Source organism: Festucalex cinctus, chromosome 15, assembly GCF_051991245.1.
Source record: "Festucalex cinctus isolate MCC-2025b chromosome 15, RoL_Fcin_1.0, whole genome shotgun sequence".
NCBI lineage: Eukaryota > Metazoa > Chordata > Actinopteri > Syngnathiformes > Syngnathidae > Festucalex > Festucalex cinctus.
The window spans coordinates 12374459-12401067 of NC_135425.1; the positions used below are offsets into that span (position 1 = coordinate 12374459).

The 26609-nt window shown below is 40.6% G+C and overlaps 1 protein-coding gene across 2 annotated transcripts in view; it reads right to left on the reverse strand.

Annotated features, from left to right (window-relative positions):
• Window positions 1–25102, reverse strand: part of unc5cb (unc-5 netrin receptor Cb) — a 150688-nt gene extending 125586 nt beyond the window's left edge. For both annotated transcript variants that reach the window (XM_077496818.1, XM_077496816.1), the window contains exon 1: window positions 24569–25102. In XM_077496818.1, coding sequence (XP_077352944.1) covers window positions 24569–24698 — 130 coding nt within the window. In that variant the 5' untranslated portion in view covers window positions 24699–25102. The remainder of the gene's footprint in view (window positions 1–24568) is intronic.
• Window positions 25103–26609: the final 1507 nt, after the last annotated feature.

Genomic DNA, 26609 nt, shown 5'->3' on the forward strand with positions numbered 1-26609 from the left:
TCACAAAAAATTATCGCATTAATCATTGTATTACCACAGATTAATCACACTATTAATTTTGACCGCAGATGATCCTTTTTAGCCGACAGTGGATGGTTACATTAAAAGGTAGCTGTTGGAGTTTGAGCAATAAACATAACTACATGCATTAAAGTAAAGCATTTAATAAATGTTTACATATGCCGTAGGTCATTTTTTTCCCCATTTTAATTTATGCAAATAATTAATTTATTAGAAAAAGCAGGATGAGCGTGTGCAGTGGATATAAATTTTCAACTTCATAAGATTAAATTTCGAAAAAAAAATTAACACCTAACAGGTGCGCTTCAAATTTAGTGGGCAAAATATGTTGGGGGGGGAAAAAAAAAAAGAAGAAGCTTTTTTTAAGTCAGTGATTAATCATGATTAATCAAAATTCTACGATGTGATTAATCTGATTAAAAAATGTAATCGTTTGACAGCTCTATCTAAAACATACAAGTTTCAACAAGGAGTGAGTGTCCAAACCTCAGATTTTCATTGACTATTCATTGAACATTCAATAAGCACACAAAATCCATTAAAATCAAAATCTGCTTGGTTAAACCAACTGTGTGATTTGGCACAGAACGGCCGATATAATTATAATATATTAGCGAGATTCAGGGACTTCTAAAAATGACGGAAAATGCTCAAAATAGGCCACATTATCGATATGTATGAACACTGAACACTCACACTGCCAGATCGTAACTATTTTCTATAGTACGGTTTCAACACAATAGATCTTTTTTAATTGTTTAAGTGCCAGAAACTGAAAAAACTCCAATAAATATTATTGATATCTATTACCATTACCAAGTACTTCAATCAATAAGTAATTCATGAACTCTCACTCTCACTTTGTTCATTAAAAATTATTATAAAGTACACAAAAATGGCAAATGTCAACAATTTCATTGATTAAACCAGCCAAGTAGATGAAATTCCGTACGGCAAAAACTACACGTAGTTCGCTGTTTCATATTTTAAAACGGGATGGCAGAGAAGCGATATGAATTTAATCAAACCACTTTTAAAGCAAGTTTCCTTTCAATTTAGATCTTCAACAGGACAACAAAAAATACGTTGAACCAAACAGACAGATGGGAGTACACAGGACAAAAGTGTACTTAAGAAAAGATGTTCGCTTTCAAGCCTCGCATATGTTCGCATGGGTCAATGGAGATTAGCTGCAAGCAGAGGAGGAGTGTGAGCTCATCTTATCATGTTGCCTGGGTCCGGAAGAGAGCCAGGCCCGCTGACAGCGCACATAAAACAGGCAGTGGGAGATATGGAAGCAGAAACCCAGAGCCCCGGCCACACAGCGGGAGAGCGGGAGAGGCCGGGAAGGTGCTGATGACGGCAACTCAGCAGATGGAAAGACAATGTTGCTCAAAAGAAAAAACTGATTTCACTTCACGTCGGCATCTGGGGGGCGGGCTTGAACTCCTCGCCTCGTCATCCGCGCTCGGCGCACGCCTCCGGAGGCGGCGATTAACGATGACGGCGAAGAGTGTGTATAAGTGTGTGTAAGGCCTGATCGTTAGAGCGGCCAACTTGTGTAATACAATTACAGAGGCTGCAGAGAAACTGCTAATGTGCACGCAGGCAGCTCCGTCAGATGGATCAGGTATTGAGTTTTCGATGCTTAATTCACTTTCCAGTACACACGAGGGTGCATTAGTTAGATTAGAGAAGCAAAGGGGGCGGTGGGGGCCAACCCACCGCCGGGACGGACAGATTTGTTTAGTGGTGGCTGTCAATTATAACCCTGACCCTGACGCTAAATGGCTGCTCCTCGCGAGGAAGGCGGGGGAGGAAAGCGAAAGGAGACAAAAGCAGGACAAGATTGGTAAAGACACGAGCATTTGTTGCCCAAGATAACAAGTGGCGTGCTGCCGAGTAAACAATGGTCCGAAACGCGTGCTCGACGCCGCGCCAATAAAGCGGAGTGCTGCGGTTGGAAAAGCCAACCGGGGGAGATTAGTGGGCCGACGTTATCGGCGGGACAAGGCGAGGCCCGCGGTGGGCGGCTCCTTAGCAAGATCAAATGGAAAGCAAGTGATTTGATTTGCTATGTGCGGCAGTCACATGCAATTCAAGAGACTGATTGCGGCCGCAATTACTGAAAAGCAGCCATTGTGCAACACACAAAGGGATTGTATTCTTTTACAAATAAGAGTTTGATTTCAAGAGCATTCCAATAATCCTAAGATTACTTGCCTTACCTCAGTTATTCCAGTAAAATTTAATTTGAGGACAAAACTTTGTGGATGGTCACCACGTCCCAACAAGTCTGCGAACCCTACTGAACTGTCACGTAAAGTACGAGGGTACGCCAACTTTTAGTACATGATCATCTGCAACTAGTTTTGCAGCAAATCAAATCGAATCTCAGGCTAGGAAGCTACTCATGGAGAGTCTCCGGCGATAAATGTGTATATTGGTAATTGCCAACAGCCTCTCAAAATAGCCCCACAAGAGCCTTTATTCTTACCCGTGTCTTATCTTTGTGGTAAACTGCTCATTCCTTGAGAATCACACCATGTTTTTATGGTTCAATGAAAAATATTCATTCGCGGGTGCAGTGAATAGAGAGATCACTAATTGCCAACAGCCCCTCAAAATTGCCCTTTATTCTTAGCTGTGTCTTATAGACTGTAGCTTTGTGGAAAACTGCTTCTTCCTGGACAATCACAACATGTTTTTGTGGTTCAGTATAAACTATTAGGTTGAGTTAGTAGAAAGGGCAAATCGATAACTGTCAACAGCCGCTTAAAAAAACAAAAATAATCTCCTTTATACTCGCCAATGACTTATTTATCTTTGTGGCAAAACGCTTCTTCATTAACAATCACATGTTTTTATGGTTCAATAAAACAAATATTACAGGTACGGGTACGATTGGCGAATGGGGTGATGGATAATTGCCAACAGCCCATCAAAATATTCCCACTCCTTTATTCTCGTCTGTCTTATCAGTTTTTGTTTCAAACAGCTTATTCCTTGACAATCACACCATGTTTTTATGGTTAATTAAAAAAAAAAAAAAAAGTATATTGTGATCTGGTGTGCAGTACTCCATCACTTGCGGTGGGGGAGGGAGACAACTGTATTTTAATTTTATGGTACACCCTTGTCACATTTGTCGCGCGTTTGGATTTGCCAAAATTATGTTTTTGACTGAATGAATAAATAAATAAAAAATCCATCTGATAAATCAAATGTGGCCTTTAAGCACAAAATTTCACTCTCAAAGACGAGTGGGAGCGAGGAAGCTCCGTCACAGACACAAATCTGCATACATCCTATTTTGAGTATTCCACCAGGCGTCATTTACACAATCGCAAAATATGAAGTCGCCGCGCATTTCGGTCGTCAACGCCTTTGATCCCGCCTCCCTTCTTGCACAAACGTCTCATTGTGTCAGCGCCGAGACGTTATTACCGTTTTTCCGCTCAAAGCCGGAGCGCCGCGTCTCCGGAGGGACGGCGCCTCTCTGTTGTGACGGCAGCTGGAGAACCCTCATCATCATCATGATCATCATCATCATCATCATCATAACTCCTTATTCCAGAAATAAATAAATGTGACGGCTTTTTCCTTCCCTTCTGAAATGAGTGGCAGGAAAAAAGGGGGATGGTGGGTGGTGACTGAGGCGCTTTCCACAGTAAACACCTCCCTTCTGCCGTGTAAACACGTGTAATCACAACAAGATGGGCAGTGGTGCTCGGCTGGTAATTGTATTAAGGCGATCACTGAAATGAGGTGAGTGACTTTTAGCAGAGACTGAGAGCATCGTCGTTGATTTCACCGAATGGTCTGCGTTGTCACCCGAGAGACCACCACCACAGCAACCTGGGGCCGAATAATTGTGTAAGGCTTTATTTGCCTTTATCACAAGATTTGGGATTGACACCTTCAGAAGGAAGAGAACAATCAAGAGTGACGTGAGGAGAAAACCATGAAACTCTGATGGATGTTAGACGCCATGTGGCACATCCATCAATCTATAATCGCCATATACCGACAAATTTCAGCATTTTCCCTCCGTTGTGATGACAGTTTTGAAAGGCTCGATTAGCAAATGTCTCTAAGAGATCACCCTGAGCGATGTTCAGGAGTATGAAAGAGTTAATAGTTTTTTCTTGTGCTTGTCTGATTTTTTTTCAGCCAATTTTGGATAATTTTGATGCTGGCAAAAAATGCTGTTATTTTTATGTTGATGTGGTCTTGTCGCCAATTGAAAAATTCAACTATCAGTCAAGTACACTAGCATGCCCCAAATTTTGTCGGTTGCCGATTCTAACTATTCCGCCGCCCACAGGTCTGTCCAGTGTAGGGATTCATTTCAGCTAATATTCGACAAGGTGTGAACAGATGGTTTTTGTTGTGGAAACAAGGCAATTAAATTAATGTTGTTTTGTTGTGATTGTATTGTATTGGTGTTAATGTTTTATGTTATGTTATGGTTGTTTTTTGTGTTTCTGTAAAGCTCTTTGTGACAGCTCAGGCTGTTTGAAGGCGCTATATAAATAAACTTGAGTTGAGCCGAGTTGAGTGCAGTGACTAAGCTACTTTTAAATCAAGTATTTAGTAAAGTAATTAAGTTAGTTTTTAAATCAAGTAATCAATAAGTAATTAAGTTACTCTTTAAATCAAGTAATTAGTGAAGTTACTAACTTTTGAAATCAAGTAATCAGTAATTAAGTTACTTTTAAAATAGAGTAATTAGTAAAGTAACTAAGTTACTTTTTACATCAAGAAATCAGTAACTAGTTATTTCTTCAAGGTAATTGAGGCAACACTGGTCTCTAAAAGATGATCCTGAGTTATTTTTTGTCCACAGGACCAACACTCATTACTGAATCTGTTCAATGTTCACACTTGCGAATCTTAATGTGTGGTCAACACTGAACTGAGCCAATTTCTTCTTCTACTACGACTGTTGTACTGTACTGTTGCATGGTGCTGCCTCTCACAGGTCAGTCTTATAACTAAAACAGACATGGCACACTACATACTATACAGTAAGAGCAGTAAGGATGGTGATTTGTTCCTCGTCATTTGTGTTGTTTCTCACAAATCAGTTAAGACGTCAAAAATTGATTTGTGCCTACCCTGACTTTGTCTCGCCGCGCCTGAGTGACCCACATGCTATTCGCTTTCAACGAGGCCTCGCCTTACCAGACCAAACTGGTGAAAGGAAAGTAAACGGAGACTACCAACGCAGTCCAGCTCAGGTTTCCCGCGCTAAAATAAAGTCATGACGGAAACAACTGCCAACGAGAATAAATGGCAGGCCAAACCAAAACCAGGTTGCGCACATATCTGGTGTTGCGCAGTGAGACAACGCACAATAGGGCTCGGATTACCGCACCATATTTCCAGGAATTGCGGGACGGTATAAATATGCAAGATTTCCTTTTCTATCGACACGCTGCCTGTGTTTGTTTATCGTTCTTTTACCTCTTTTCCATGAACAAAAAGCCACACAAAGCAACCGAGAATAGCTTTGGAGTTAATATGCCTTAATCCCGCATTCTCTCAAACTGCTCATCCTGTGGGTTAAAGCCACACGCTTTAGGAGTGGCTCCGCAATCCCCATCTCCTTTCATTCCCGGGCCTCCAACTTCCCCTTTTTTTTCTCAATTTTTTTGCTCTTCCAATGGACAACATTGTTGCTTTTGTTGGCGTGTCTCATCGCATAGAGCACGCGCCCGCTAAATAAAACATTTGCCGTGGAAAAAGCGGGCGATAGCGAAAGCGAATGCGGCTACGGCAGGAAGCTGGCGCGCCATTTTAGCCGTGTTGTAAAAACAAACGTGCGGTGTAAATGCGTCGGCTCGGAGGGGGGGACGTGTGAGGTTATAAACGGCCAATGAGAGACGCCCATCAGGAGGTACGGTTTACTCCTGTGCGGCTCCTTCGCGTCGCAGACGTCCCGATCTTACCTGACAGATCGACTTACCTCAAGTCAGCCTCTCCCCCACCCCCTGCACAAAAAAAAAAAAAAGAAAAAGAAAAAGAAAAAGAAACACAGAGACCCCTATGCATAAAATGTCACGACTGAATTATCAGTTTCCGTTGCACATGCGTCAATATATCTGCTGCAAACCATTATGGCGTATCACTTTACAGTACTGCGCCGACTCCAGCGCAGCTGCTGGACTCTCTGTGGGGTTACAGTATACACACGCCTCAAATGAGGGAAAGACGTCATTTTAAGGCGTTTTTCACAAAACTGGTCCTCAACAGAACAGTGGAATAACTGTGGAAAACCCTGCAACAAGTTTTGGAAAAATGACGAATCGAGACATAGGCTGGCAGCTGTGCGGTTAAAAATGCACTTCCAATAACGCATTGGCAAAAAATAATAGTTGTTTTTATGTTATGCAAGGTTTTTATTAACATGGTTACTTTGAAAATCAAGCAATCGGTAAAGGAACTAAGTTATTTTTACAATCAAGAAACAAAATCAATCAAAATCAAAATCAATGTTTTAAATAATAAAAAAAACCTTCATCCTAAAATATTATGGTTAAAATGCGCTTTTAAATAGTGATAGACCGATATGGTTTTTTCAAGGCCGATACCGATACAGATTATTTGTAGTCAAGTCGGCCGATAACCGATATTTCAAGCCGATATTCATTTGCATTAAAATGGGGAGGGGGGGGGAATTCTTTCAAACTATATATAATTTCTCACTGAGTAACAAATTCATGTGAATGTAGCTCATTTGGGGTTTTTGTTAGGGTTCGTAAAAACGTTTCAAAAAGATTTTCGCGGTGAAAAATTGTGTGAATATGTTCGAAATGTGTTTACGACAAATAAAAACTGACTGCGAACATCTTACAAATCCTGATGAAAACCCCAAATTCGCTACGTTCGCAAGTATCCCCTGCTCAGTGAGCTTTATCGGTCTTCAGATTCAAAACATGGCCGATGCCGATATTTGTCAAAATGCCAAATATCGGCGCCGATCGGTCTATCCCTACTTTTAAAATTAAGCAATCAGTAAAGTAACTCAGTAACTTAGTTACTTTTAAAAATCAAGTAATCAGGAAAGTAACTTTTATAACCAAGTAATCAATGAAGTAACTAAGTTGCTTTTAAAAATCAATAAATCAGTAAAGTAACTGAGTTACTTTTAAAATCAAGTAATCAGAAAAGTAACTAAATTACTTTTAAAACTCAGAAAACGATAAAGTAACTAAGTTAATTTTAAAATCAAGAAATCCATAAAGTAACTAAGTTACTTTAAAAAGCAAGTAATCAGTAAAGTAACTAAATTACTTTTTTAAGGTAACTGTGACAACACTAATTCCATCTTTAAGGCTCTCATGCTATCTCGCTATCTCCAAGCTATCTGAGGTGATGGTAAGACAAAACGGTCCAAGTGCTTGCACCAGTATTTTGGTTTCACATCCTTGGAGTCTTTACAGCTACTCTACATCAAAAGTTGTTCTTTGGGATTTATGGTGCAATAACATCATGCCATTCCAGCTTCATGCATATTTAACTGGCCAGATAATTTGCATATTTATCTTCATTTCATACAGAATCAAATCTATACAATTTAGTTAAAAAAAAAAAAAGCAACAACTGTGAGGCTAGAGGACTCCCAAAAGGGTAAACAGTATGCTTCATCATTACAACCTCCATTACCATCACACTTCTGCTTCCATCATGCACATTCTCATTTCGAGAGCAGATATTGGAAAATGGCTAGACATGTTGTTATCCCGCCTATCTCTTTAAGTGGCAAAAATGGATGCACAGTTAAAGAGTCCATTTCTGTCCGTAATGGTACAATCAATAGTAATGTACCCCTTGGGGTTAATTATTGGACTCCAAGGTAACTGCTTGTACCTGTTCCAAGGTAGCAATAATCAAAGGGGAAAAAAAAACAAAAAAAACAGAGAGCGCTCATAGTAACTTTAACTGTTTTGTACGGCAGCGTTAGGAGGACATATTATGGAAAATTGACTTTTTAATTGCTCATCTATAAACAAACAGTCGGGTCTCTGGAATGCCTGTCCACCCATCAAGTGTGAAATTAAACAATCAAGCAAATGTTTTACTTCTGACAATTTCTGAAAATGTGTCTGAGGGAGCAGTCACAAAACATTGTGGCTAATTAACATAATGGCCAACTCAGACAACTTCATTTCTCAGCCAATCAGCATAGCTGGGTGAAGATCCAGTGCCACTTTCAAGTAGCACTTTCAAAAAATAACCTCCTTTTACTATCATATCAAAGCAGAAAGGTAAGCAGAGCTTTTAGCTTATTTATATTGCACTCCACAAATACAGTACACCTTGTACATAAAAAAAATTACAATTATATTAAAACTAATAAAACGTGTTAAGAAAATAGGCTAACTTCAGCAAAATACGTCATTTTAATAATTTTAAGACAACTGAGAAATGTTTTATAGTGTGTAAAGAAATTAAAAAGTACATGCGATCTCTCCTCGAAGAAGATTGGTAGATACTTCCCAACTGTCTCTTGTTATGATTATAACACCCCCCCCCCCCCCCCCCCCCAAAAAAAAAAAACAAAAAAAAACTGTGGGTCCACGCTCACGTACGTACCAATATTTTGTGCTCCACGCCTGAGCAGATTGGGAGCACGTGGAGGTTACACAGCAAACAAGAGTTGTTTTTACTGTGGAAATTCCGAGTAAGATTGCTAATCTGTATACAAAATAGCCCCCTCATCCCATCGATTTCAAATGTATGACCTGGTTTACTGTTTGGGGGGGAGCACCAGCGTCGCCTCGCCCGTTGTATTCTAGAGCAACAACATCCATTATTCACCCGCCGCCAACTGTTTGCTTTTCTCCTTGAAAAGGAAACAAATGGAAGCGATCCTGTTAGCGTCTTTCCAAGGCAAATTTGCATCGATCATCCCTAATTTATGGAAGCACGCCAGCGTTTTGTCTGACGGAGGCGTGCGCGAGGCCGCTTTTGCCTTTGGTGTCGTGCCGTCATGTCGGACAAGCGGGGAGTGACGATGGCGGCTCATTAATAGCGCTGACATTTAGCGCCGTGAACTTTCCGAGCCACGCCGGAACCTCCCTGTCATTAACAGCTTCATTTGAATGGCATTCATTAGCGCAACAATACATACAAATCACAAGTCACCGCTGTCAATTAGATACCACATGGAAGCCTTTAGTCAGACACATTTTGAACATTATCTCATTATATTGGGTATTTTTACATTTGGTTAAGACTTTGATAGAAACTGTTTTGAAATATCGAAATAAAAAAATTAATAAAGAAATAAAAAAATGAATAAATAAATTTAAAAAAGCTTAATAATATGTCTGATTGACTGCCATTTCATCATTCAGAATACTCTCAAATGGCTGGAACTTCGGGCACCTCTGCTTGGAAAACAGCTGGCAGCAAGTGAGTTAAGGGGCTTTTAGTTTTAGTTAAATGTCACCCCTTCAAGGCTTGGAGAAACCGGCAACGTTCGTGACGCAATGCGAGTTTCAGATGAGCTGGAAGAAACGCAAAGAGAAGCACAACTCCCTCGAGTTAAATCCTGACTCTCCAGGCAAATTGGACTTATTCTGCTGAGCAACACACCCACGCTGGCCCCCTCCCTGACTGGACTGACCAGCCACACGGTGTAGTTGATATACTTTCTACATGTTAGGAGTCATAAAACAACCCCCGTCACTACGGGGCTTCTGTCTGGGCCCCGATTTAAATGAGACCCACTGAGCTTGGCCCAGTTTAACACTGTCTGCCAGTACTAGACCCACTGGGGACTGATCGTGGAGATATGGCACACACACAAGCTCGCAAACACGATGTACAAACACAAAAAAAAAAGTACTGACACCCCACTGCAATCTGGAGTTGCGAGCTGTTACTAGAACCACAGAAACAAAAGTTGAAGCTAAAAGGGGAAAAGGTCAGGAAATGTGGAGAAGGGGCTTGGTTCAGTCGCCCTTTTAGCTCTTCTGTTGCGTTTTTTTCTCAGGTCAGACTGACCCAGGCGTGTTATTGATATGATCCAAAAGTATCCCAAATGTTACTTTTAGGACAAAATTTTGATTAAATGTTTAGCCCAAGATTGAACCATGGAGTGTAAATCCAGCCTAATTAAACAAATTAGATTTACTGTTACTAACTCTTATTTTGTTTTTTGTTTTTAACTCATTCAAACCCAAAAACGTATAAATACATTTAATACTTTGTCCTGCACTCCCAAAAAATGTATTTATGCGGGTTTTTTTTGCTTGTTTGTTTTGTTTTTAATGCTAGAGCATACAGAAGACTTTGATACAGCTTCTGACACGAAGAGGTCGCTTAAAGCAATGGTAGTTATTCCAAAAAATGGCCAGCAGGTGGCAGTAGAGTATAAGGGATCAGCCAGGGCCATGTTGCAACAAGCTCTTTTTGCCAGTGTTTTCAACAGGTTTATGAATAATAATGAAACTTAGCTATATTCTAATGCTAATTGCTGCAAAATGGAAACTGAGAGAAATATATACTTTTTTTTTTCCCTGATGAAAGAAGAAACTCTAATCTTTCTTTTGGTAGGTTTCATGTTTTTATAGCAATAGAACAGAATATTCTGTGGACTTGCAAAATGAGTCAAAATCCAGTAAAACAGCCGGGACCGAATTGGGTTGCTTCAGTGAAAATGGCTGAGAGTGAATGAGTTAATGACTCAATTTGGCCGGTAACATACCTGTAGTGTTAACTTTTTCGGAGCCGCCAACGGATTCCACCGTGTTTGCTGAGACTTGCACGACGTAATTAAATAGACAAAACTGTCCATTCATCACATTCACCGCATGCCCTGCCTGACTCATAACACACATTTGGACAATTAGTGTGGACTGCAGCACATGAAGGTCTGCGGGAGCAGATTAATCACTCACACGGCGCATACAAATTTTGAAACTTTTAATTTAGCACCTCATTTCACTCGGTAAGAAAAAAAAAAAAAAAAAAAAAAAAAGTTTACAGGCTGGCATTCTGACACAAATTTAATTTGACCCTCCCTTCCTTCAGCACCACAACCGCAAGCACCCCCGTTAATGGTCTGCTCTATTTAAAAAAGTCTGTTTGGCAGCTATGTAGATAACAGATGGAAGAAAAATGAGGGGAATTATGAGAAAGATTGATTTCCTGAGGATGAATGGTCTGGTATTCACGCAGATTTATCTGAAACAGACTGTCTCAGACTCTCTGTTATTATTGAATAAACACACAAAGCCCACCCCTAACACACAAACACACACACACGCACGCATACTGTGCCGCCATATGCAGACAAACAAGACGAGGTCCTCATAGAGAAAAGCTAAGAAAAACAGCAGCACGCTGGATTTGGAAATGCAAATATTGGATGTAGTGAAGAAAGAGGGTAGATGGAAGGGACTGTTCAAACTAAAATGGCTCTCCTTACAAACGTGTGCCGCCCTTAAAATGATTTTTTATTTAAACAAGAGTGTACTTTGAACAGTGAGAAAGATTGTTCAAGAACCAAAATGGCTCTCGTGAAAAATTAAAGTCAGTTTAACAGAAAGGGAAAACGATAAAGCAGTTTTAATAAAGATCTATCAGTAAATGCAGTAAATTATCACTCACCACCACTTCCGTATTATGAAATGTTGTCAATTAAAAAAAAAAAAAAAGTTGAAAGAAATTTTAATTGTTATTTAATATTATGTAAAATGGAGTATAAGGACAAACAAATAAAAATGGAAAGTGGAGGATAGATGTAAAATTGTCTGAGAGAGAAACCCGGAATTATTTGAGGATGTGGAAATATTAGCTGACTGATGATCATTATATTAAACTGTTAAGCAATCATTCAATAAAGCTCATCTAGGCAGTGTATCAACACATTTGTCGTTACTTCGTTGTTGGCCTCTGATGCCTTCCTAGAACGAAGGGAGCTAGCAAACTTGGATGCTGCAACGGAACGACGCGAACCCTGCCATGTTAGCTTAGTGCTAGCTAGCTGGTATAACAGACCACAGATGGATTTAAAACTTTGCCAAAAACGGAAAAAACAAACAAACAAAAAAAAACACCCTGGGTTCTGTTCTGCCATTGGCCAATGTAGGGAAGGAATCCTGGAGGCTAAAGTTACGTTATTTTAAAGTAAAAAGATAAACCTTTCCGTATAAATGTTTACAAATTGGAAATTGGCATCCCCATTAAAACCTTTAAAAGGAAACTCCCAATTTTTTTTTTTTTTTTTTTTGTTCCTCTATTTCAAGGTACTGTAGATGCTCGAAGCTCTGCTTCTTGAAATTGAACACAAATGTGACATCCCCCCTCAAGTCCCATACAAGTTTATAGCAAAAGAGCAAACACTGTCCATCTTGCAGGAGCCGTAATGCAAACCAGAGGTCGTAACTCTCTCCCCCCTTCCCTCTCCCTCCTTGCACTCATCTCAAAGTCGACCTAAGGACCGGTGAGGACGGATACAGTCTCATGTGAGCCTTGTAAAAAGGCCAAAAAACAAACACCGAGTAACAAACATTTATCAGCGGCAGGCCGCTTTAAGAGCGCTGAAATAACAGAGACGAGGATGCTGATAAAGAGGAGACAGGAAACAGTGGCGGGGGGGTTCTCCTGCTCTCGTGTTTCAGTCGGGACCAGTGGCCCACCTCCCCACCCGCTCCTCCGGTCTGCCTGTCTGTTCCACTGACATACATTGACCACAAGCCGATATTAACGCGGGGTCTGGAAACCAGCAACCTCCATCAGGCCGCCGACATGTGACACGAGGGGAAACGGCACCCAGGTCCATTACATGTGTGGATGTTTCCACACCAAATAACTCATTACGCTCTCATTCTTCAGGGAGGGGATTCTATATATTTGCTTTTTCGCCGCCGCGCCTCCGACTCGACGCAAGACAGGGCAAAGCCAGGATTAAAGGTTTAGCTTTTGTCAATCAGAGTGAGAAGCCGGCGAGATTGAGAGAGCGAGGAGGCTGATTATTCGGTCGAGGAAAAAGAGGCCGACGGCTCCACGTGGGCGCCGTGCGACTCAGGTGTTGGCGTCACCCCCATTCGCTTCTCAATTATTTTCCACCTCGGGAGAGAGGATGGACCGACTCATCAGAGCTCAAGATACAGTAGAGAGCCTGCCTGGAATAACAAAGAAGATTCAGGCATGAGGGGAGATGCGCTTCGGGCTGTTTTTCAAAACTGAAGGTTAAAAAAAGGAAAAAAAAATCTCATTGTATACTGGAAAAGTGCTTAAGAAATCTACGTTATCTCTGGGTTTTTCTTGGCTCAAATTGAAGCAGAGGTGATAGATACCATTGTTGTCATTCACACTATTGCATACACTGTCTGAAAAAAAGGGTCCATTTTTTTGTTCTCCAAGATACAAAACTTTTTGTGATGTCCCCTACAGTGTTTACAATTGAACCCCTAGGTACAAAAAATACCATTTATGTTAGAAAAGGTACAGAAATGGTCCAAACGGGCAATTGCACCAAGTCTGTAATTGTATAAATTCCACCGTACCGGTTCCATACCGAAGAGGCAATTTTTGTCCCCGGATGTTAGTGTCTAAATGGGACTTTTTCAGGGCCGAGCCGTTCCGTGGTAACCGCTGGTTAGAACCCTTTTGGCAGTGGTTCTGCTGCGCCGGTCGTCGGGGGACTAGCGGGCCCGTGACATCACCGTGACGTCACCTGTCGTCTGATTGGCCGACAGCAACGCCGCAAACAACGCCGTGGCACATGCCCATTTCCTAAGCAAGAAGAGGAAGAGGAGCCCGCCGGTCTTCGCCAAAGTCATAAAAATTCAGTACAATAAATATAATAATGTTTTACAATAATGGTGAACTATATTTACAATTTAAAAGGTACTTGTGGATGGATTTGTAATGTTTGTGAGTGCCAACGCTGGCTGGTCGTGTGTTCCTATTTACTTGAATAAGAGATCTCCATTCAGAAATAGCTTCGCGAGCCGGTCGTGAAAAATACATTGTATACAATTAATATAATAATGTTTTACAACAATGCTGTAATATATTTACAATTAAAAAGGTCCTTGTGGATGGAATGGTAATGTTTGTGGTTTTAAAAAACATCGTGAGTGCCAACGCTGGCTGGTCATGTGTTCCTTCACTTGAATGAGAGCTCCATCGGCAGACCTCTCCATTCAGAAATAGCTTTGCGAAGCGGTCATGAATAGCAATATTTCATCCATGGTGATCCATATTAAATTTTAAATAGGGTTCAATGTTGGCGCGACTTGCCACTTGTGAAATGTTATCTCAGATCTGCACGCGATGCGGGAGTGCAAGCTTGGATCGGAAGGTTTAAATGTTGCTGCCCCCTTGCCGCCGTGCGCCAGTTGTAATGGAAAACCGGCGGTTGCGTTGTGGTGTGGTGTGGTGTGGTACCCAGCCGCGCGGGAACGATGGAAAAGCGGCATAAGTGTGAGACCAACGTGAATGCCTTTCAAAATGAATGCACTTTCAATGAAGTGTCAAGGGTTCCTAAACGACAACAACCCAAATGAGCAGGGGTATTGGCTCTTCATCTGCAGTTTGAGCTTTTTTTTTTTTTTTTTTTTGTAATATCCATGTGCATATTTAAAAGTACCAGCATTGCAGCAGGAGCGCAAATCCCTAATCCTCTTTGCTAGGTAGAATAGCATGTATGGCAACAGTACAACACATTCATTTTATCTGTCCTCGCAGTTACGCAGGCTGAAATCTGAATTGAGTGCGTTTCAGGTCTACATAAAAATGCAAAGCAACGATAATTAGATATTGAAAAAAAAAAATCACAAGAAGACAGTGTTCATTTTACAGCATTGTACTATGTATAATGTGTTCTTGTTTTTTGTTTTTTTATGGTTAGTTAACCAAAATCATTTATGGGTCAATGTATTTCAAACATTCAAAAAAAATAATAATTCTAAAATAATTTCAAATGATAAACTAATAACAATAAGTTGTATAAAATATGGATTAATGGATATGATCAAAGAAAGAATTGTATTTTTTTTGTTGACATTTTTTAAAATATTTTGTCTCAATTTTTAAATAAAATCAATCAGAACATTTAAAAAAAAATATATATATTTATTCTGGATTTCTTTTTTGTGTTTGCTTTAATTTATAGATTTCCCAAACTGTAATGGGGGAAAATTATTTAAAATAATGATCATTTTTAAAAACATTTATTTTAGTACCGTATTTAAAAACACAAAAGCAGTCAAATTATTTCGAGGATAGTGGGACAGAGATTTAAAATAAATAAATAAATAAATAAAAAATTCGATTGAAAATCGAATTTTGTCTTCTTGATGATTAAAAGCTGTTGTTATGTTCTGTTAAATCCAAACGCTTTTATGTGATGTAATTTTGTGTTAAAACAGATCTAGAATCAGTATACGTTACTGGTGTCGGAACATTTTTGCACAGGAATTATTTTTGAATAAATGAAACCTTTAAGTAAACGTTTGTTGGATTTATTAGGTTAAAATCGATTAAAATCGTAATCGTCCTGAATGACTGCAAAAATCGAGATATTATTTTTTGCCCATATCGCCCAGCCCTACTAGCAATTATGTTTTCATAACATATAAGTCTGGAAAAAAAATATGAAAAAGACCCTGAAAAAAATGGCAAAGTGACTTTTAAAATGTGAGACAAGTCAGAATGAGTAGAGCCATTGCATACCAAGTTGGTTAACTACAGAGGTGTTCACAATAACGCAACTATTACAAAGAACATTTCCACTTACATCATCCGCTAGGCTTATTGGAAAAAGACATGTTGCCTGTGTATGACCCAAGCAGCCATACCGCAACTTTTTAAATGCAAAAAAAGTCATCACACGAGGAAAAAAAGAAAACATGTGGTACAGATTTCAAGCGACAACCCCAAAACAAACGTTACTCCGATTTTTCTCCCTGACTCAAAGTTAGTCATTTCCATTTAAAATGACAAGCCAGGCAGTGACTTCCTGTCAAGAGGACATTAGTGGTTGAGTGCCAGGGGGTGTTGAGGTGCGGGTGGGGGTTGCAGGTCATGATGCCAAATTAAAGGGGAAGAGTGGAGTGTGCACTTATACTCGCTCACGATGTGCTCTGTCAGCCCCCACCGTCTATAATGGCACGAGGAGGGCCACTTAACGAGTAATCATCCCCCCCCCCTCTGGCTGTGTCCTCCGTTCCATCCATTCCAGCCCCTCCTTCCAGATTCCTGCTCTGATCTCCAATCATAAATGAAGTGTAGATGGAGAGCAGGGACAGCGGCCCATACACGCACATCCCCCCTTTGGCGGGCTTCCCGTAATGACGGCGCTCTTTGGTGACTAAAGAGGCCACGCAGGCCTTTTGAGTGAGGGATGACTACGTCTAATGTGTTGGCCTTCGCCGCTTTGAAGGGCCATTTTGTGGTCGCAGGTACGAAATGAGGTCACCCCCCGCGGTCATTACGGTACTCCTCGTCTTGACCCGCTGGCTGATTGCGTATTATATAATTATTTTCATTTGGAAAAAAAAGCTAAATGTGCCGTCAAGTGTCATATCATTGGTGCACTCACGCACATTACAGCTGAACTGCTACACCAGGGGTGTCTAAACTAAGGCCTGGGGACCATTTGTGGCCATTTTCTAGGGGTCCCTTAGCACATAAGACTGAGTCGGAGTCATTTGGTTTTAAGTTTCTGAGAGATAATTTTAAGTAAAGACCTATAAATCCCCATGTAGCATTTTGTCTTATAATTTCAAGAAATGAATGGCAATTTTTGTCTTCTTTTTCTTATTGCTAATTTTCTAGCTCCTGATCATAAAACAGCCACAAGAAGGTGTTTGGGGGCGAAACCAAAAATTTATTGAGAGAGAGAGAGAAAAAATACAAATAAAAAATAAAAATAAAAACCTCAGTAAATAGATGAATCTCCAACTGATGAACCGCGAGTATTCAGGTGTCCACTTTACTTCAAAATTTATGCTAATTTTGCTAGCCTGTCTATAGCGTTTTGCATTGTGTATGTTTTTGAATTAGCCTTTTTTTTTTTTTTTTACTGTTTTATCTGCTAAAATGCTGCTTTTTGCCAAATAAGTTGAGTTCACACCTCAAACATTTGCTCAAAAATCAAAGCATAAAACAAAAGTAAAACATCCTAATAAAAACACTTAAACTGGGTGACAAGACAGTTAGCTAAACATGCTAGCTAAAAAAACAAACAAAAAAACAATAGCTTTAACGATGGTGTTGTGTGTATATCCGAACAAATGTTGACTTTTCAAAAGCGATTTTGTTCCACTCAGCAATTCTACTTCACAAATTATTTTAAAAGGCAAAATATTCCATAGTGTGTGGAATGAATGCTACTAGCATAAAGTGCATATTACACAGGGGACACAGGTCAGCTACTCCACTCGGGCTGTCAAGTACTTTTGGCCATCCGCGCTAATGGACTGCTAATAGAAGTGAATGTTGCTCCCCTGTAGTGGAAAGTGTCACACCGGGGTGATTAATGATGCTCCATACCTTTTTTTCGTCAACCTCCTCCTCCCTTCCTTCCTCTTCATCTCTCTCTCTTTGCTAATCGCTCCATTCCATTTGCTTCCTTTGTGTTCTCGCCATCGTTCGCCATAGCTGTGTCCTCCTTGAGCATTTCTCAGGAAGGCAGTCGACATGAAAGCCGTCAGGAAATTTAGCTCATGTTTTTTTCCAGTCCAGTCACATACAACTTAACACCTCATCAGGAGCTACATTCAGGCTTGTCCTTACGTCAGGCTGGTGTTTGCAAAAGAAAAATGCCGCTTTTCCCAAAGCCGAGACTAAATGCCTTGAAATGTGACAGATTTCAGACTGGAAAATGTGACAGCCATTTAGAGTGACATCATCATTTGAGCGTGGCGGAGCCAAGCGAGAGTTGGAGTGAAAGTTGCCCTATAAGAGGAGTTCATTCATTGCAGTTGAAGCAAATGACATTTAGATGGCACACACAGAGTGAAGCTGGCGCTCACGATATCGGGTACTCGTTGAGGCTGCCAACACCAGTCACTGATGAATTTAAGCTAAATAATAATAATAATAATGATATCAAGTACATCCTACTCAGCAATAGTTGATATTATACTGCAGCAGTTTGACACATCTGCGAAACATCATCTGTGTCGAAAATAGTATTGTATAATCGGTTGATCATTCTGTCAAATCGGATTTTTTTAAAAGTTTTAATTTCGATCCCTTGATTCAAAAGCAGGACATTATTTCAAATTGATAGTGCAGAAAATGCACAAACAATAAACGCATGAAGTTTTAGTTCCTGGTGGAACTGTCAAATTTAATTGATTTATCGACAAGTAATCGAGTATCAAATTAATCGACAACTACTTTAATAATCGAGTAATCGCTTGAGCCATTTTTTAATTTAAAATTGTCCAAATGCTCTGATTTCAGCATCTCAACAGTAATTATTCACTGATTTTTGTCATGCTTGATAAAAGAAGAATGATTATCTTCTGTGTTAAAATAAAACATTTGCAAGTATCTATTTTTACTTTGGAAAACAATGACTGAACCGGTAACATATAGTACATCATCAATCCACTTTTTTTTTTTTTTTTTAATTACTATTCAAATATGAAATATAAAATAAACAAAAACCACTAGTTAATGTACAGTAATCAGGGAAAAATGTTTTTTTTTTTTGTAATACAATTTAAAGCTAAATAAAAATGTATCGGACTTTTTGATTAATCAATTGAATAATTGATTCTACCGGTTTGGTCCGTAACCAAGATAATTCTACATGGAGGACTACAGAAAACAGAGAATATTTACTGCTGAAAGGCTTTGTCGAGCTTAATTGATGATAAAAAATGATTATCGATTAGTTGATTATTTTATCTCTAATCAGAAAAAAGGCCTTAGTTTTTTAAGTCATTGTGTTAGTTTTTACCCCCCCAATTGGAATTTGAACTTCAACATCTCACCTTGTGGAAGAATGTAAAATGCCAGAATGACTGTTTCAAGTTCCCAAAAATAGCCAACATGTTTTCTTTTTGTCGCCCTCATAAATACAACATGGCATCAAGAACAGCAGGAAAGCAGCAAGCTCAGCAGACGTTTTTCCTCATTAATTATCACTCGCTACCAGCCAACCAACCCCACACAACCCCTGACCCATCATCTCTCGCCACTTCCCTCACAGTATTGTTGACACTTCCTTCACCTGAGCGACGCCACGGAATCATAATATCCCCGCCATTCCATCCCGTCGCCTGCTTTAATTGCGTCGCGTGAGGTCATCCGAGGGGCTATCGCGTGAGGTCGTTCCGAAAGCGCTGCACAACGCTCTCATTGTGCACGCAGGCCTCGCTCGGAGAGTGACCGCTACGGTTGTAATGTTAGCGCCCCCCGAGGAGCGGGTTGTCAAGCCTGCAAGAATCATAATGATAGAAATAACAGTGGCTTTTAACGGCCGTTCACAGATCGGTCAAAGGCGCAAGAGCTGCGGCGCTGAGCGTAAAGTCTTCAAGTGCACTGAGTCACAGCGTTTTAGAGACTATATATATTAAAGATCCTTTAACTTTTCCGCCCATAAACAACCCCCAAAGGACACATCATCAAAGTGGAGCATAAGGACGCCATTGTGGGGCGGGGTGAGTTAACTTAACCCGGGGAGGCTAAGCAGCAACCTGAGGTCGACTTCACGCCCACCTGATGTTGTTATCATTGCCCCACAGGGGCACATCAATCTTTAGTGTTACTCAATGTAAACTTGCTTTTTTTTAATGTTCCACAAAACAATAAACTTCTGTTTTGCTTTCTTTAACTGCTTGTTTTATCATCTTGGGATTTCTCAAATTGGGCATTCATGAAATTAGCAATGGCAGCCTTCTCATCTAAAAGATTGGCGGAAGTGAGTTTAAAAATCATTTTTAAATCTACTATAAGAACAACACAGCAAATATAAAGTTATTTTTTGTCATTTTGTACAATATAAAATAAACCTGACATACTAGCTATCTGTAGGCATAAAAAGCAGGATGACAGACGTTCAATCTTTTTCAATGAAAACCTGTGCTGAAATACTTCCTGTTTCATTCTTCTTCTTTCAAATTTACACTGTAAAATTAAATGTTTGCTGCCATCTTGTGGTCGACAGTGGAATTACACCCAATATAAACAAGAGTGAGGCCAGAAATAGTGTAATTAACTGTACAAAAAAAAAAGAAAAGGGAAAAAAAAAAAGATCCACTTCTTCTGGGCTTGAAAAAAAATGTGCCTTGTTTTAAAAATAATACGTTTTCTATGCGTTTGGGACTTTTGACCACATGCTATTTCAAGTTCCTGTAGACTGCCTTTTTCCAAGGCCTCTGCCAGGGTGGAGGTTTCCCCCCCCCCCAAACTTGCGTCACTTTGGAAAAAAAATGTTTTGATTTTTTTTTTCTTTCTAGACTCATTTCACACAATTACCTCCTTATTTTTTGTATGATTCACATTTTTTCTCCAAAAGATTGACCATTGTTGTTACTGAACGTTTTCCAGTAATGACCTTACAGTGAGGGAGGGGGTTCGCGTGCCACCTGTTGATTTGGCTGTTCTTAACAATACAAATCGCAAACACCCGTGCGTAAAATCCGAGATGTAACCGTAGCTTTCAACGGGCGTCGTGGCTAATGAAATCTTAACCGCCGCAAATGTTTTGAGCTATTCACTCAGCGTCCAAGCAGATTATTACACTAAGCCTCGCACGTACGCACTCGGGCTTTTCGAGGGGCCCCGCCGGAGACACCTGAAGTACATCTGTTCTTGCACAAAGGCTTTCCAATCAAGATGCTGTCTCGGAGCGCCCGGCAACCTCTCAGGCAGCTTCTATCTGCCTCAACCTGTCTTCTTTGTCACCAGTTCACAAGGTTAATGAGAACTCTTATTTCCCAGAACTCACTCACAACTCACAGGGACGGGGGAGGGAGTTTGACGGTTCGTACACGTTAAAATGAGATTAAACGCACAAATATAAAACTTGAATGGCTCTCCCTGTGGAACTTCGCCAAGGCTCAACAATCCTCAATTAGATTAGAACCACCTGCATACTTGCCCATTCAAAAAATATAATAATTCTCTGATACATTTGATATACCATTATATCGTACGATAGACGTTTTATGTGGTATCTAGAATAGATCGTTTTTAGCGTGCAACTCTCGTGGGTTCCTATTGCCCTTCAAAGAAGTAATTTTAAACCTCAAATATTTTCTTAAATCTGAGAGACCCCCAACAATTGAAAGTTGAAAGGAATTATCTGTCTTTTTTTGGAATATGTATGAATATACGTGTAAAAGAAGAAACAGAAATCATCAAAAATTGTTTATATAAAAAAAAAAAAAAAAAAAAAAAAAGTTTTTCTGAATTTAAAAGACGCTTAACCGGCGAGGCCCTACCACTAACATACCAGTATCTCCACCATAATCATTTGTCTGCCACTGGGCAACCCAAAAAAAATACACACACACAAAAAAAAAAAAAAGACAGAAGGAAAAAAATAGTAGTAGATGAAGAAAGATGCTCGGCTAGCTGTTAGCTTAACTTCAAGCCACTTCCTATTTGGCTATCTTAACATTTTACATCACAATCAAAGAGTATGGAGCTTGGTTTTGAGTTTTGACCAACACACATAAGAAAGGTTAACATTTATGACGGTTGACTCTGAACAAGCAAACGGGGACAAAACAAACAAACAAAACGAACAACAAAAATCATGTGTAACACACCACAGAATAATCATTCAGGATAATCTTTTAGAGCAACAGACAATTTGGTCTTTGCTTGATCAGAAGTGGGCAAAAAGGTACGTGTGTAAACAGCAGAGGTGCCCCAGTGAGTCACTTTGATTGTGCAGTCGTTTTACACTAAAGACATGAACCTCCAGTGACTTGAAAAACGAGTCCAGCTCATCAGCGCACCTAAATTAGCCTGTTAATTACACCGGCCTAAGACAATGTTCTCCTGCCGTATCGACCGCTTAATGGCCAGAAGAAGGGCCTTATTCCCATCAAGTCAATGACACACGGCGGGGAAGGGGATCTCTGGGGCTCTGGTGTGCGTATTATGTCATTGCGCCGTGCCCGTCAAAGAAACCAGACCCGTTATCCGTTCCTGCTTTCCCTCTTTTCGCTCATTAACTATGCAGGAGCGAGATGAAGGTCTGGGCCTGCCAGATAAGGTTGCTGGTTGCCAAATGTAAGCGCCTTTGCAAAGCTACAACTTCTGTGGTACCTCCAAAAAAGTTTGGAGGGGTAAAACATGCCACAAATAGGCCAACAATCAATCCAGAATGGATACCATTTTTACTCAGGAAGCACCAAGCTGCCCTATTGAATCACAAATAAGCCAATTTCAAATTGGTTTTGTCGTTTTTTGTTTTTGTTTTCTTTTTTAGCTGTCAATGCAGGCAAAGTGACAACTCCAAATCCCATTTTTGTTGCAAGCAGTCATACAGACCAAGACTTTTCCCCTTGCCGAGATAGTCAGCACTTTTGGGAGTTACCCATCAACCACCACTCTTCAACAATCTCAAGGTTACGTCAACAAAATACGCTCTCGAGACGATTTGTAATCAGCTGGAAGTGTTACCGTGAAATAACAGACTCGCTAGCAAGACAGATAGCTAGCTAAGTAGCATGGCTAACATCAGTTTGTTGTGCTAACTAGCATGGCTAACCAAATGATTTCTGCTAACGAGCATGGCTAACATCTGTCCGTTTCTGCTAACAAGCATGGCTAACGTCACTTTCTTTCTGCTAACTTGTATGGCTTAACATCAGCTTGTTTCTGCTAACGAGCATGGCTAACATTGGTTCGTTTCTGCTAATTAGCTCTGCTAGCATCAGTTCGTTTATGCTCTGACGTTACTTCACAAAGCACAGGAGAGTAGTACTCATTTAAAAAGGAAATAGTACTATTTATTTATTCATTTGTTCTTTTTTTTTATTATTTGTTGTTTCCCAAACATTTCAAAATAATAAATATTACAGCTAAAATTGTATTACATTAATACTGTGTAACCAACGCTATTCGCTGGGTAGATGACCCAGGCCAGACCCCGAAGAACAAAATCCACAAATAATTGACACTCATAATCCATACAGCCACGAATTCTGATTGCTCACAGCAGTCCCCACTATAGTCCATCAGAATCTGATGCTTCCGTTAAACGCCATAGCTTCCAGAAATTGTCAACCAGTGACTGTTAATGCTATCACTGATCAACTAACCGCTGTTGCTTACACAACCCTAATCCCCTAGCACAGGAGTGGGCAAATTCGGTCCTCGAGGGCCGCAGTCCTGCAAGTGTTGGATGTTTCCCGTCTCAAACACAGCTGATACATGATCAGGTCATCAGCAAGCTTTGCATAAGCCTGATAAGCCTGTTGATTGAAATCAGCTTGTGCTGGAAGAGGGAAACCTCAAAAACCTGCAGGTTTGCCCACACCTGCCCTAGCACTTTCTGGAATTTTTTGGCAGTTTGCGTATATATATACATTTTTTTTAATTACAATACAAAGAATATTTGTCTCTTAAGGGAACAAGTGTGACTTTCTGCACTGCGTGTATATTCCCACCCAGCAGTAAACACACCAAGCAACCAAATTTCACTAATTTTCCCTTCCCGTCGCATCCTTCCCTGCCTTTTCCAGAAAGATCCAACCACCCAAGCCCTTTCCAGACACAAACGGCAACCTTCCGACAGGCATACTGAGCACCCACAAAAACCGAGTCCACCACCTTGCCCCCACTTTGTTTGACACCCCATCTGACTTGAGGAGACAGCAGATGAAAGTAAATGACTCCGGGTGGCTTGCGACGTTATCTCAATGCTTAGCAGACAGCTATGAAGAAAAAAGGGTGGGGGGGAAACTCTAAAGACTGGCCTGAAAAAATGTTCTCACAAAAACGTCACCCTTGTTTTGATGGGAATGAGGAATGTTTTCCCTGCATTTCCCTTTGACAACATACAAATTCAATTGTGTTGTGGTCATGTACATGGCTTTATTGATCACAACAAGACCTCATTATAATAGTTTTCTTTAGGTCACTTAAGAGTGACACATTTTAAACCTATAACTTTTTTCTTTTTTTCTTTTTTTTAGATAGAGTTCAGTATTGTTCATTTGGTAGTCCTAAACCAATAACCAATTTGGCATCACTATAAGCAATAATTCTTTTTTTTAATGCTCTACTCTTCAGTAAATAATTTTGAAAAAAATTTTGCTGTAATGTAAATGAATTTTAGTTATTTTTTGGTCAGTTTTTGCTAGATACCAGAATTTCCCTCACTTTACTTTTCACAGCATTTAATTTCAACTGTCATCTCAATATGATGACATATAAATGAAACCCCAAAAAGCCACACTTCACAGCCATGCATAGCCTATTCATAATTAAGGTTAACCTGCGCTTTTATTACTTTATTATTTAATTACGGACCCCTTGAGGAGTTTGCCGCCCAACTTTTCTCCCAAAAAGTGCGAACCCCCAAAAGATGTCATGCGGACTTTACCTTGAGCCATGCCGGTGCGGACGGTGGCCATGAGCAGGAGCAGGAACGGCAGCAAGCCCGGCAGGGTGAGCATCTCCGGCGGGAACCTCCTCGCTTCTCTCCGGGCGTCTTTCTCAGCGTGGCGGCCCATGACGGAGGAGCCAAAATTACGCTCCCCGGGGGGCTGGCTGCTCAGTTTTTGCGCACGCAGGTGATGAATTTGGAAAACAAAAACCTCAACAGCCCTGAAAAGTACGGCGTCGTGAATTAATCCCAAGGCAGTTTTGCGGAGGACCGGGTGGCGTTAAAATCTCTGTCCGTCAGCTGTGCACTTGAGCGGCTCACTTGTGGATCCACGCCCCGGTGCCGGAAGCATGCTCCGGTTGATTAAAGTCCCCCACGCCGGTGTGTCGCCGCTTCCTTCAAATTCCACGTTGAGTGTGTGAGTGCGTGTGGGAGTGAGCTCCGTGTACTTGAACGTACGTGTGCGTGGCTGTGACTGTGACTGCGTGCGCGTTCCTTCCAACTGACTGTGGACTGAAACAGAAAGGAAAGGAGGAGAGGTCTCTGCGGGCTACCTTTGCTCCTCCAGCCAATCCACGCTCCTGGAAAGTGACGGCGCGTTGACAAAACCTGGCGTGGATGACGCCGGCGAGAGGGAACGGACGGAGGGGAAAACGTGTATACGCAGCATATTTTTAAAAAGTTATTTTAATTTTCAATGAAGGGCTGAGGGGCAGGTGCACCACTCGGCCCATATAAAAAAAAATCTGGACTTGCCTTTTTTTTTTTAAACCAAGACTGACAAAACGGGCGGGAACTGCATTGAAAATCACACACCCCTTTTTACATCATTTTTTTTCACAACTCAGTCAATTCAAACTCAAAACATTCATATCTCAAATCATCTTGCCCCATTGAAATGAATGGAAACGCCATTAATCCGTTCCAGATTCCTCCAAAAAACAATTTTCAAAATGTTTTTTAAATTAGAAAAATAGCTCTCTGTAATAGTGTACTTAAAAACATACATTAATGATGGTATTAAAAAATAAAGTTATTATCTCACTGTGCATCAATGAATGTTGCTACCTGCCTTGGCCACCTGGGGGCAATATAAGACAGGCATCTGTACCTGGACGTCTCCACAGACTTCTGAAATCCTTGCAGAGGATAAAAATCTGATTGGGAGTACTGTTATAATGAGTAACTTGTGCTCAAATATCAGTTGATTAGAAGCTTAAATATTGTTGGCGTACCTCCAAAATAGTCACTTTTCAAAAACAGCATGTCTTGCAAGTCAATGCAAACAATCTGCACATACAGACATTTTTGATTGGTAGCCTGTAAAATGTGAAATATGCGACTTGGCGCTTTATGTCAAGAAACATCTGATCTGTAAAACTTATCACATTTGCGTGTGCAGGTGTACCTAATGAAATGTCCCATTTGTGTAAGTCTCAATGCATGGAGGATATTTGCTTCAGCGGGTCTGATTAGAGGCTGATTTCCCCCGTATGACGGATGTGGAAGCAACACGGCCTCCCGGTGATTAATGCGAAATGTGAGATTGACACTATCTTTCGCCAAATGAAATGCGATGACTTTTAAAATATGAATCTAATTCTCGCGGCCCTCCATCACCATTTGCCGGGGATGTCAGCGGGCAGCTGTCATCGCTTTCAGCTTCTGGCTTTCATGTAAGGACGATGCAGGAAATTACTCCTGTCTGGCCTGCTGGGATGTGCGCCGATCATTTTGGTTCCGGACACTTGTGTTCAAACGCCGTGTAAGGTTTAGCACGCTTCGGGTGCAAGGTGGCATAGGACAGCCCCGCATGAATTTGTCGCTATCATCACATTCTATATCATCTCCTATATGTGCTCGATATGAAAAGCTGAGGAAGGAAGGCGAGGACGCCGTCATCCTTAAACAATCCTGAAGCGCTGCGTGTGTGAAACACTATCTCCGGCCGCTTATATCCACTTAACCCTGCCGCCGGTGTGTCATAGCGCGGCAACTCTCCAATTGGGCTTTATTTTTCCGCTTCGCAATGGCTCAT